General features: G+C 43.0%; 1 protein-coding gene across 1 annotated transcript; it reads left to right on the plus strand.

Moving 5' to 3' along the window:
- Window positions 1-11,149, plus strand: PLEKHS1 (pleckstrin homology domain containing S1). The gene is made up of 13 exons (XM_071446234.1): window positions 1-88; window positions 508-599; window positions 691-797; window positions 2,161-2,295; window positions 3,481-3,556; window positions 4,216-4,323; window positions 4,975-5,070; window positions 6,728-6,841; window positions 7,828-7,943; window positions 9,231-9,440; window positions 9,665-9,766; window positions 10,141-10,276; window positions 11,025-11,149. Exons 1-13 carry the CDS (start codon window positions 58-60, stop codon window positions 11,091-11,093), a joined length of 1,392 nt encoding a protein of 463 aa, XP_071302335.1. The 5' UTR covers window positions 1-57; the 3' UTR covers window positions 11,094-11,149.
- The last annotated feature ends 2,110 nt before the right edge of the window (window positions 11,150-13,259 follow it).

A 13,259-nucleotide genomic window follows, 5' to 3' on the forward strand; every position in this document is an offset into this window, starting at 1 on the left:
AGGAATTAGCTTCCACATTTTGGCTCTTTTTGTTACCTGGGTGGAAGAACAATCAGGATGGCTTCTACAAGTAAAAGAAATTCTGCAGGTACAAAATTTCTTATACTAAAATTTGTCAGTGGTAAAGCTGTGAGATGATCTATCCTTACCTGAATGCCATCTATGAATTTCTTTAGGGGTGCATTTCAGATCACTAATTATGAAGCTAAATAAGACCAGACCCCCAAAGTTAAATAAGATCAGTTAAATAAAGCAGCAGCTCATGATATCTTCTGAGCCCCTACATTTTCTCTACCTTTACTTTGCAGTTTGAGCCAGTTGTCAGCATTAACACCAGGGAAGCAGGGCCTGGCTCTATATTTTATAGCCTTGATTTGTGTTTGTTTTATGGCCATTTAAGCACAGAAACCCAGTGCTAAGCAACAATTTCCAGTTCAAACAGGTCTTTTTAAAGAGATTAATTGGCAGCAAGTTAAGTAATGGTGCTGTTCATTTCTCTTTGATTAGTGAGAATTCAAAATACATTTTGCCCTGAAGGTGGAGTCTGCAAGCACGGATTCCTCATCAAATCACCACCTCTTCAACTTTTCAGCTCACAGGTATACCAGCACAGATTAGTCATATTTCAGCAATCCCTCATATCTGCTGTCCTGAATTTTAATGAGACACAAATTGCCTTCTCTTTGGCAGAATTCCTGGAAAAGGCGTCTGTTTGTCCTGTCCAAGTCCAGCACAGGGAATTACATCCTGAAGTATCTAAAAGGCCAACACGTGAAAGGCTCCATAGCTGTTGACCAGTATGTAGCTCAAATGCATCATCTTTTTTATTTTGAGTCATGTATCAGCACTCTTCAATGGCCACTGATTGTGCAAGCACTTGCTCCTGACTCAACAGGTCAGGATTGGGTTCTTGATTCAAACCCAATGAACTCCACAAAAGAGTCCCATGGGATTTGTAGGCTTTGGGTGCAGCTATGATATATGTAGAAGTGAAAATCCTGAATTGCTTTATTGTGATGTATCTGCCAGTGAGGTACCTGGCCTGGCTCCACAATCCCACAGGCTGTGTTCCTGCATCCCAGGCTGTGTTCCTGCAGTAAAACACATTTCACCTCCTGGGAGGACAGTGCCATGCTTTCACTCACAGGTCAATCAGGAGAGGCTGTGCCACTCCCAGCTGTGGCACACGCCCTTTCCCAGCTTGCAGCTTCACAAAGTCCTTTGCAGGTTTGTGCAAAGGTCTCCTGACTTTCTCATAACCCTTTGGGCTGATCATGGTTGCTCACTGCCTCTTATTCTGCCAAGAAATCGCCCTGCTTGGCTCATTTGGGTTGGTTGTTTCTCTCCTGTCAGCACATGCCTACTGCAGCAGGACTGAGTGTCCCTGCCTTTGGACTGGCACCCTTTACCATGCCATGGGTGGTATGAAATATGTGCAAGGGAAACAGAAAATGTAATGGGAAATGTAAACATTTCCTGTCAGATCTAGGGGTTAATACTCCAGGCTCCCGGAATTTTTAGGCAAAGAGGTCACTCACCACATTGCTGTTGTGCTTCTTCCATTAAAAGGATATACATTGTGAAGCTTTCAAAAATATTGCAGCTTGCTCAGTGGTCTGTGGTTACATTATTACCATAATTATTGTTGTTATTACTTTTATTAATTTGGCTTATTGGAGGTTAATGGAAGTAGTGCTTCAAGTGCTTCAAGTATCCATTAAGAGTACTTCTGTTCCTCTTCCCCTCCATTAAAACACTATTAATATACAATTAGTTTCAAATAAAATCTATTGTTTTATTGTGGTTAAAAAACTTCCACAAGAAATTTTTCTTACTATTGTTTTTTTTCAAGATTCTGAATTAAACCAAAAGCCCCTTTTTCCAGAAATGAGGATCCATAGTCTGGGGACTTGGGAAAAGTTAATTTTATATATTTTGCCTGGAGGTTTTCTTCTTTGAAAGACCATCTCTTTTGAAAGTGTGCATTGATTTTCTTGAGCAATTTTTTCTGTGGAAAAATGTTTAACTTTCCCCTTGCAGATCTCATCATATTATGCTGTGCTCAGAGTAAAATATGGACATGCACACATATATGTGTGTGTCTATTTGTATGTAACTGTGTAGAGTAATCTAGGATGTTTCCTATGGTTATCTTCACAGAATCATAAGTATTCAAGTTGGCATAAGTAATGCTGAAATTATGGAAACGGTGAGGAAGATGTTTAAGTGCCTTCCTGAGCAGGTGATGTCCATCAGCACTGGAAACAGATGTTACTACCTCGTTGGGGACAGCAGGTGAGCATAGCAGGACATGCAAAAGCAGTGGGACAGTGGTGCTAAACCAATGTAGCACTAAGCTGTGCCCCAAGGAAGGGCCCTGCTCCTTCACAGCCTCTCCCTTCCCTTCTGTGTCTCAGCTACTGATGGCCCAGCTCTGGGATGAGGTGATTCAGCTGCCTGGTCCAATGGAAAACAGCTTTTTTCTATGGCATTGCCTCCCCTTACTCATGGCTGGGTTAATTTTTTGCTGGTCCAGGCAGGTGAGCTCCCCTTGCCTGCAGCCACCCAGTCACAGCATCCAGCACATGAAAGCAGAGGGGGCACAGGGATGGCAGGGAGATGGCAGTGGCAGTGCCATTTCAAACTGTGCTGCTCAGGGGACAGGAAAGAGCACAGACCTTTGCTTCCTCACCCAGCAGCTCCTGGGAGGTAGAAAAGGTTCTGCTCCTCCTGGATAAACCACAATATTGCCTGAAATCTAGGTTATTAATCAAAGGAAGCAGACTGAAGGCAAAACTTCTCCTGAAGGAAAACAGATCCCCAAAGTGCTGGCTGGGGCTTTTGCTGCAGCAGGGGGTTGCAGTCTGTGCTTTTTCTGGCTGGAATTGAGTCTTGAAGAGGGGCAGGAGCCGTTTCTGTGGAGGTGATCAGGCAAAGCTCAGTTAGGTGAGGGAGAGGATGTTTGTCACAGTGCTCCTGTACTGCTGGTTCCCAGCATCTCCTCTTCAGTTTCCCAGTCACGAGCACGTCAGGGGGAATTTTTGCTTTTTTTTGCAGAAGAGCAGCTGATGTGTGAAATTCTGATAAGAAGAAAAACACATACCTGGGTGCTGCTTGAGCGTGCCACCCAAAGCCTTCCCCTGGGGCGCGGCTCTCACAGCACACACTCCATGGGCAGCATTCCAGAATTAATCCAGCTAAATCCACTGCAAGCATGAAAAACAGCTTCAACAGCCCTTTCCTGGCGTGTTTCTCATCCTGGTGGCCCAAATGCATTCCCAAGAATTGTTAGCTCTCTGAGTCAGACTTTGCCATCTGGCTATGACCACACAAGCACTCTTTCCTGAAAATGTGAGGGGTTTTTCCCCTTGATCTCAGGGATTTTTGGTTTGGGCCCCATAGGAAGAAATGGGCAGGCAAAAGAATTGCCCTTGTGTGTTACCTGTCAGTAAGCTTTCACTCCTCTTGTTCCAACTTCAGGCAGGAAATAGATGACTGGGTCACTCTGATATCTTCAGTCTGCAGGGAGGACAAAAGAAGTGGATGCTGCCCTCAGGTGACATGTTACTGTACTTTATTTTAGGAAAAAAAAAGGTATTTCTCTTTTTCATTACAAAACCGTGCAAAGGAATTTTGCTGATCTTTCCCTTGCAAGTTGTCTCTGACCTTGGTTATTCAGAAATTCATTTTCATATAAGTCCTTTACCCTGGCTTTATGCACCAAGCAGGTATTGCACAGTCAATTGGGATTGATTTTACATTAAGAAATCTCTTTGAAGAGTTAGCTATATGGAAATAAGGGGAAGATTGATATTATGCTGCAATGAACCACACCTGTGATGCATCAGAGTGAAAACTTGTGTGTGATACCTAGTGGGTGCATTTCAGATATATTTACATGTTGTTTTACATCAGTCTGTCAATGTTATGAATCAGCTGGAAGCCCTGGTAGTTCAAGCTCAGGCCCAAGTTTCTGCACCTTGTCAGCCAGCCAGGCCCTCCAGTTTAGACTCAGCACTAAGTACTCCCATCCCTGCAGCTTCCACACAGCTCAGAATGCAAGCAGGGCAAATTTATGTCTGCCTGAGAAATGCCATGCAGACAATGCCTCTGAGCCATTGGAAATAAAATTTGCTCTAGTGAGATGTGTCAGTACATTTTAGCCCACACCCAACAGGTGCCTGTTTTCTTCTACTGCTTTTCCCTTATTTCTAGAACCAAGATCCTCCAAATCCAGAAGTCAAAAGCCGAACTTCCTCTTTGCCACTATTCTTGAGTTCTGTAGGTGTGGCCAGCTTTCCAGACAGGCAGAGCTACCAGAAGGTAAACAAATTAACTGTCCTTCATAATGACTCTGCGCCTTGGCATGAGTGTGACGTTTCTTTTGCATGGGTGGTTTTTTTCCATCAAAAGTTGTTCAGAGTTTCTGCAGTGGGTGCCTGGGTGGTCTCTTCTGGTGGGGTTCCTGACTGGGACCTGGGTGTAACACCACAAAGTAAATACTTTAAGAGGCAAGTCTGCATGCAAATGAGGGCAATGAGAGACAATCCTCACTGGCTGTCTAGCCTGACTGGCAAATTTTAGTGAACATTAAGTAAACTCCTGAAGATTTGCTTTGACATGCCTTGGCAGAGGCATGTGATGATTGTTTTGGCAGCTGCTAGCCACATTCCTCCTGATTTGTGATTGTGCTTTTATTTCTCTCTCTCTTTTTAGGCTTAGAGGAGAGTTCAGATCCAATTCCTCTCTGCCTTACTGACTTTCCCCTCAAAATTGAAATAGAAGAGAGGGAAAGCATTGCTGCTGTCCTACAGCAATTGCAGTCCAGTGTCAGGGAGGAATAGCAGCCAAGGAATTGCTGAATTTCTGTAGTCACAAAACTCTGTGCAAATAGCCTGGTGAGAGGAAGCTGAATGTGGGTCAGGCACCTCCAGTTATCTTTATGAGGAGTCAACTTTTTTCCTTTTTATACAGGAGAATGGCTCCTCAGAAGACAAGAACAGGCCCTATTCAGATCCTGGCCCCCATCAGGCTCAGTGTGACTCATCAAGAGGAGTTTGTCCAAGCCTGGTGAGCAGAACAATTCAAACAGCTCTTCCTTGTTCCATCTGCAGAAGTGAATATTGGCTTTTATCTCACCTGGCTATCTGTGACTATAGATCATCCACCTACTTTCCTAGCACATCAAGTTGATTTCCACTATGAAAGCTTCCTAAGTATTTAGTCTGTTTTCTTGTTTACCACTGAAAATGATCTTCTAAAACTTGCTTGAAATACCTGTGTTGAGGGATTTTTGGGTCAGAGCCCCAGAGTTTCTGTGCAGCAATTTCAAATTTTGGCAGCTCTCGCAAACTTGATGAAGAAAGCTCTGCATTTGCACTGGTTGAGGATTTGTCCCTCCCTGTACACTTCTCAGTTGTGCCACAGTTGCTCCTAAATGGTTTATTTCTTCAGCCTTTGCCAGTAGCAATCGAGTCAATGTAACTAAATTACAGAACAAGAGCTTGTTAAATTGAGGCACGTCTTAGAACTGACCTTCTGTCAGCATTAATATGTCTTCAAGTAATTTCACTTCCATATCTAGCAGGACTGATTTGGGAAGAAAAAAAGATGAATGTTATCTTGTATTAGTGGCTAAGTGTTCTGACCTGTGTTCCCTGAACCAGTGCCTGCAGCAGTTTTCCTCTGCTGTGGATTGCTGCCTTTGCAGCAGAGTCAAGAGGACAGAAGGCACAGCCAAGGCTCTTGCACACCCCTCTGCAGCTCAAACCCATCTCTATTGACAGCTTATGCATTGAACTCTGGCCTGGAGTGCTGGGATACAGGGCAAAGAGTCTGTTCTGCTATCACTGCTAACAGGGTGGTAAATCACGTGCTGCAATCACCATCCTTGTATATAGGCTGACAGCAAGTATGAGATAATACAGCTAAATTTAGTGGAAAGAAGTGAATAGTTGAAACTACATTGCAATGCCATGGGCAGTCAGCATAGCCCAGCTGATGCACAGTACTTTATAAAGTTGCAGTAATTCAGTTGTGAGTCTGAGCTCTGAAATGCACTGAGTTAACCCTTGGTCTGATTTTAACCAGTCCTGCTCTGGGTGTATGTCAAGAATTTCTTTGTGTCTCTTCCTTGTGCATACCTTTTCTGTCTTATTCATTAATTCTTCTCATGCCTACAATGCCTCAGAGAGCAGGTATTACATGCAGCTGTTCAGGCTGGGACAGGCTGACCATGAGGGTTAGAAGATAAAGAATTTGGATTTTAAGCCTGAAGCAGAGGGAATAGCACAAAGCTCATGTTTCTGTTTTGGCATGTGTGAAAAATAAATAACCTTGCTGTATAGAGAACAAGAAACAACAATATTTGTTCATTGGATAAAAATATTTCTCTTGCCTCATAAGTTTAACATCTGCTAACATCTCTGGACCTATTCTCTGCTCAGTGACATGCAGACAACTGGCTTCCTAACTAATCCCTTGTATTTACTTCCTTTTAGCAGTGTGAGTCCCCATTTCAAGCATCTGATGTGTTTTTATTGGTGGTTCCCTCATCCAGGCCCAGATCTTGAAAACTCTTTGTTAAGTAATTGTCACTCATGCCAACAGGATGTATCTTACCATGTTTTCTGTGAATATTTGCTGATTCTGGTATTTCTTTACAAAAAGGGAAAATGCATGTTAATCTGTACAACTGAGCCTGTTAAATACAAGCCCATTCTTTCAGCAGGATAAAATTCTGGGAGGAAGTGAGGAAAACCTGCTGTTATCAGATCCAGAGGAAAACACGAAAAAGGATGAAGAAGATTATTACCAAACTCCCAGCAGTGTTTTAGCTAAGGTAGTTTATCAGCTGTGGGTTCTGCTGCCCTGATAACAGCTCCAAGGACACAGGAGACATTTAATGAGCCAAAGAGGAACTGGTAGGAGGAACCACTTGTACCTTGCAAAAGGAATACGTAGATAAAGTACTAGGTAATAGAGCTTTCATTTATACAAGAAAAAAAATACACTAGACTGATTCAAAAGATCTTCCTGGTGCAAAGTGGCATTTTGACAAAAACATTGCTGATTTTGTTGAAATTCCCCAAACTGTTTCATTGTTAATGGCTTTTGCCTGTTGTATAATGGGGTAGGGTTGGGGTTATTTTCTGAAATTGGAAGCTTCATTTAGAGAATGTAGCAGTACATTAGTTTTATGTATTTTGAAATGTAATTCTGTTGAAAAACCAGTAAGCTGCATAAAAGCAGTACTTTTAAAACACTGCAGTGTATTTTGGTATCTGCATTTCACTGTGAAACAAGGCAGCAGGAAAAATCATGCTGTTAATTTTATACAAATTTTGGCACCCAGTTTGGGAGGCTAATTTCAGGAGAAGATAAGTGGTCAGGAGAAGTGGTCAGTTTTCTGCAGAAGTCACAGACTGTACATCAGACTGAAGGACATCAACGATGGTAATGTGGTCATATAATCTAAGTGCTCTAAGTCAAGCATACCCAAGTACAAGTCTCCTTTTTCAGCCTGCTTAAATTAAAAGGCAACAATTTTTTTCTTTTTTTTTTGGTGGTAGTACTTCAGAATATACAGAATATAGCTGGTCATGTCCCAGTCTGGCAGTTCCAATAATTCCAGCTTTAACTTTTAAGTTTCAAGCACCTTTCTAGTTCCCAGTTTCTGGGAATTGACTGATTTGAGGAAACCCAGGCTATATCAGCCAATATGTTTAAACAGCACCAGCACAGAACAAAATAGGGAAATTAAAAGGGTTTTTTTCTGTAGGCAGGGCAATGACATTAATGTCCTATATTGCTGTGTGTTTCTGACAGTGCACTACTGAAATATCAAAGCCTGACCCTACAGCTGAGTCTGATGTCCCTGTGCAAGAGAAGCCAGAGCAGAACAGCCCAGTAAAGGAAAACATTTATATGTCAATGAAATCAATGTAAGTAGCAACTTCATTAACGTTTTGGGAATTGAATGTGGCACAGCAATAGAGATAGAGCTGGCATCTCTGGTATTTGTGTAACAAGATCTAGAGGCTGCATCTTGTTTGAATGAATCCTTGTTGAGTCTTAGTTCACAAAGTTCAGCATTCATGGGAACACTGGAGTCAAATTCAAACTGATCAACATGAAATTTTAGCTCACACTGCACACTCCTGCACTTACACAGGCTCTGACTATACAATGCAGCACCTTTGGTTGACTCACACTTTTTCTGGGTTTTCATGACAGCAGCTCACCACTTTACTGAGTCACTGCATCCAACAACCTTTCAGACCAGTGCTCTCCAAAGCAGGCAGCATTATCTGGAGGTTAAAAGAGAAAGATAGATATGGGCCATTAGCTCCCAGCTTTTCCATGTAGAAGTTGTGTGAGTTATGACACATCCTCCCTTTCATTTTGCCATCCAAAGAGCGGCTCTGTTGCTGTGTGTTTTGAAGGTACAGTGTGACAAAGAATGACCTGAACTTTGTGTCACAGTTCTAGGGCCACAAGGCCCTAGCCTCCACAACACATCACTGAATACTGAAGAGAATTGTGCCTGCAGGGTAAAGCTCCTCCTGAGCCAGAGGAGGGGTCGGTAGCTGTTAGCTGTGGCCTGACACCTGCAGACAGTCAGATCTTAGCCACATGGAGAGAGGCAACTGGGAAGGCAGACCCACTAACCAGACAATCCCATTAGATTAATTCAAGCTTCTCTGTGCCTTTGGGACCCCCCCAGGGGGAATAACTATAAAAAACCTCACAAGGTTATGCCATCTGAGTTAAAATATACCAAGAGCAGTTTTTGCTACTAACCCCAGTCTTGTTCGAGGCACAATGGGGAGTCAGCTCCAGGCAATATAAGGCTTATCAAATAAAACTAAAATGATTTCAAGTAGTTCTGAGTTATCACATCTCCCAAGGGACAGCTTTACATCCCTGAAGAACCCAGTACAGCCAAGGCCAACAATCTGTACTCAGTTTCTTTGTCAAGGCATGCTGTTAGCTGAAATGTTTCCAGGCTTAATAAATAGTTTTTGCATACTGAAAATGTTTATTTTGAGATTTATGGTCCATTTTTAGAAAGGCTGTTTATTTTACTTAGATTTTATTTTGTCCACTGGATATTCTACAAGAACTTGTTATTCTTTGCTTTATTGAGGGCTGCTTGATCCAGCTTCAAACACAGCAAGAGTGCCTGGAATTGTCGAACCCCTTAATTTTTTATCATCATTCCTCTTTAGTAAGCTGCTGGATGAGACATGCCAGCTCACGTGCAGACGTGATGGGCTCCCATCCCCTCCCAAATGCCAGAGCAACAGTGCATCTCCAAGAGACTTAGAAGCAGACAAAGGCACACAATTCCCAGAAAGCAGCGCCAGCCTGCAACCAACCCTCCAGAGAAGGCAAAGCTCATTGCCCCTCTCAGTGGTTCACTTGTCTATACTGCTCAGGTAAGTGTCTTCTCCAGCTGGTAGCAGAGGAGACAGACATGTTCATGGGCTTCATCCTGCCAAGCCTAGCAGCATTCCAGAGGCACTTTAGTCATGCTTTTAGTCATAGCATTCAGTTTTAGGGAGTCTGCAAGGAGCAGGGAGCTGGACTCAATAATCCTTATGGGTCCTTCCAATTTGAACTGCTCTGTGATTCTGTGGTCTCTGATGTTTTTCTCTCACAGTCAAGTTACAGATGAGATGCAGCTGCAGAAACGGGATATTTTTGTACCCCTGGCTGATATTAACAATTACCTAAAACTTACTGAAGCAGCAGGACGAATATGGTAAGTCTGGATGTCTTGTGGCAGTGCCTGTGAGATGGGAACAAGTGTCAGGCACAGAAGTGTCCAGTTGCAGACACCCATGTGCAGTTTTGGCAGGGCAGAACAGGGCAGGGGCAGGGCTTGCTGACACTTCAGTGATTCCTTCTGCTCTCTCTGATTCTTTTTGTACTGGAGTTTGTGTTTCAAATGCTGTTGTAAAGAAGAATGCAGCATGCTGAGGAATAATTAGTGATGGTTTCAACCAGATCAAAAATGTACAAAGTCGTTGAACGTGTGTGTCATTTCCAGAGGGCAGCCCCACGAATGGAATCCTGTCCAAAAGTGCAGTGATACAGGATATCCTGTGTGGTTCCTTTGTTCTCTGCCCTCCACAGTGTCTCACAGTGGGCTGGTCCTCTCAGGCTGGGCTGCTTGTTTAACCACGGAGACCACGTGGTGGCTGTGAATGATCTGCAGCCCCAGGGTGTGGAGGAGGCTTACCTCTTCATCAGCAGGTCCATGAGAAAGGAGGTAAGCTTGACTAACCTTGACTCAAATGTATCAAGCCAAATGAGAAAGCAATTCCCTCTTTTCCATTTCAATTCAAACCAGTTTAATCTGGTCTAAGTTTGGCATGAATAACTCCAGCACCCAGTATCTCCTCAGCATCATTCTGATGTGGTGTCTGGTATTGCTGTGTGGGGAACACAAGGCCAGCACTGCAGAGTTTGTACAAGAGTTTGAGCAACACCAAGAGATGTTACTGAGCAACCATAAACTGGAGTTACTTGGGATTTTTTTGCCTAATGCATATAAATTGCAAGTTTTGGGAAATAAACCATTGCCTCCAGTGGATGTGTGGTTGCTTGTAGTGGTTTGGGTATTGAGGGCAGAGCCCCGGACTCCTATGTCCTCTTGCTTATCAAGCACTACACATCTCCTCGTGTGAGACTGGGTTTTTTGAGGAACATGGGACATTTCTAAGATGTTCTTTAACCCAACTGTGATCCACAATGTGTTTCTGAACTCCTTTCTCAGTATTGAGGTTCATGACCCATATCCAAACACATTAATGTTTGAATTCTGCTGAGAAGGTTGAGGTCATGAGATGCTATTGCCATCTAAAGAAAGGAAAGCCAGTCTCAGCAAGGAAAAAAAATACTCATCTCTCTTTATGGAGAATTTTTATTTAGCTGGTTCAAACACAAGTCAGATAGTTGCACAAATATTGACCAGATATAACAAGCTATAAAAATGTCCTTTTTTTTTCTTTTTTAAGGTGAAACTTACTGTATGTAGGATTCCACATTCAGATACCTTCCATGCTAAAGGCTGCTCATGTTCCTGAAAAAAAAAAAATACCTCAATGATTAGGTAAGTGCCAAAACTCAAGGGGAAAGGTCAGGGAGGAGAAGGTGATATATGTAGAGATAATCATCTTCCTGAGCTGCCAGACATCTTTTGTTGCTGAAGTACAAAGAACGGAGAATGTGGATTTTGATTTATGTCCTAATAACTTACTTTGTGGCATGAATGGCATGTATTTGGCTTATATTTCATGTTGCCATGTCTTTCTGTTACCTGGGAGAAAATGAGGGTCTGACCATTTACATGACCTTTGCACTGTGTATACTTTTCACTTCAGCAGGAAATACTGGTTTGTGCCTCTGCTCACCTCTTTACACTCAGTTACAATGGTTTATTAGTGAACTCCTAATCACTCAGAGGTGGCCAAACAACCAGCATTGTTGTTAGCATTTGGCCTAAAGCTGTGTGAATCCTAAACCTGGATTCCCCTGAGCTACAGAAGGGTCAAGTGAGCTAAGGGCTGCAATGTGGGAGGAAAGGCTGGTGTATAAAATGGTGTTATGCCCCTCTTATGATACAGCCACAAAAATACGTCCAAGGGATGACAGGAAGAAGAGCTGGTTGGAGAAAGAATGTGTCTGGAGCACCTTTGGGTTCATTGGCAGCCAAGATAAGCCCTAAGTGAAAAAGGAATGAATGGATCTGGGAGAGAGAAGGGCTGGCCTGCTGTGTGAAAAGTAAAGACAGCTGGGAAAACCACAGAGAGAAATGATGTATCTGAAGGCATGTGCTCTCACCCTGATGCAAACAGTTCAATGTTTCTCACAGAGAATGTTTTGATGCTACCAAGCAGTACCACAGGGATGTCACTGGTGCAGCAGGATTCCCAGAGCAAGTGCTCATTTGTCTCCCAAACAAGGATGTTTCCTGTAAATGTTTATTTGTGGAAATGCCTTCCTTGCATTGCTACCATAGAAACATGACCAATTTTCAGCTGATAGCACACCAAAAGGAAATTGATAGGGAGCTGCCTTCAGGAGAGCTCCAGTGGGTGCCAAAAGGGAGTTTTGTCCTGTCCTAGAGTGACCTCTGTTGCTTAGAGCACCGTGGTGTGACATGGCAGAACACATACCTGTGCCCTGCATGAACATGGACACTTGGTGTGGGCATTTTCACACACCCATACTGCTGTAAAATAGATACTGGCAATATACAGTGCTGTGGCAACAGACAGAATCACTGGGTTTGAGTACTGATCGTTTTATCTTGCCAGACACAACCAAAATAACCACTGGGTTTAGCAGGCACAGGAATACTGATATTAAGAGGTTTATATAAGCTTTGATTAAGGTGAATTTGGCTCAAAGGAGGTATTTATCCAGCCTTCAACAGAATAAGGCCGGGTTGGCTTCTACAGTAAGGAACTACACTCACTAAAAATCAGCATTGGTGTAACTTACTTCAGTAGTAAATTTGACAAATTTGGTGGGCTTAAAAAAAAATTGTTATAAAATTTTATTCAGCTGAAGATGAAAACAGCATCATGTAACTCAAAGCAGGCAAACACAAATATGTATATAATCTATTCAGACTCAGCTCCTGTTCAAAAGATTAATTTCCAGACTGAATGTTTCCACAGCCTGTCACTTCTGCCTTTGAGATAAGAGTGTTTGGGACGTGCTTGTTTCTCAAGGTGGAAAGGATCACATTTTGATTTTTCTGTTTCAGTGGTGTTCAAAGGCCTGTTTGTGCTGAATTCTGCATAAATACAGAGGGACCTCCCAGTTCTGGAACTACAGAGGCTGAAAATGGAAGAAAACACATTCCTTGGGAGCTCTTCTCCAAAGCTGCTATGGGAGTCTTTGCTCGGCACTGCTGCTTTGAGCACAGCAGATCCATTTCTGCCTCAGGAGCCCCTGAGGGATGGGATGGCTGGCTGTCACTGTCCAGGGCTTCTTCCAGCCCTGAAACTCTGTCAGTCTGCTAGGACAGTCCTCATGGCCTGAATCCTAAAATCACACATCACCTACTTCAAGAGCCTCTACTGAGGATGCTGTCCTCAGCCTTTCCTGGCCAAAGTTTGCCTCAGCTCTTCTGAACTTTGGAAGAGGAAAGTCCAAACTTTTCTGTGTTTTTCCAGGACTCATCTCTCTGTAAAATCAGGAAATTATTTTTTAATATTTATCCTAGACTTCTTTTTCAGAAA

This window comes from Agelaius tricolor, unplaced genomic scaffold (genome assembly GCF_023055355.1).
Source record: "Agelaius tricolor isolate 1412-34295 unplaced genomic scaffold, bAgeTri1.0.p SCAF_22, whole genome shotgun sequence".
Taxonomy (NCBI): Eukaryota; Metazoa; Chordata; class Aves; order Passeriformes; family Icteridae; genus Agelaius; species Agelaius tricolor.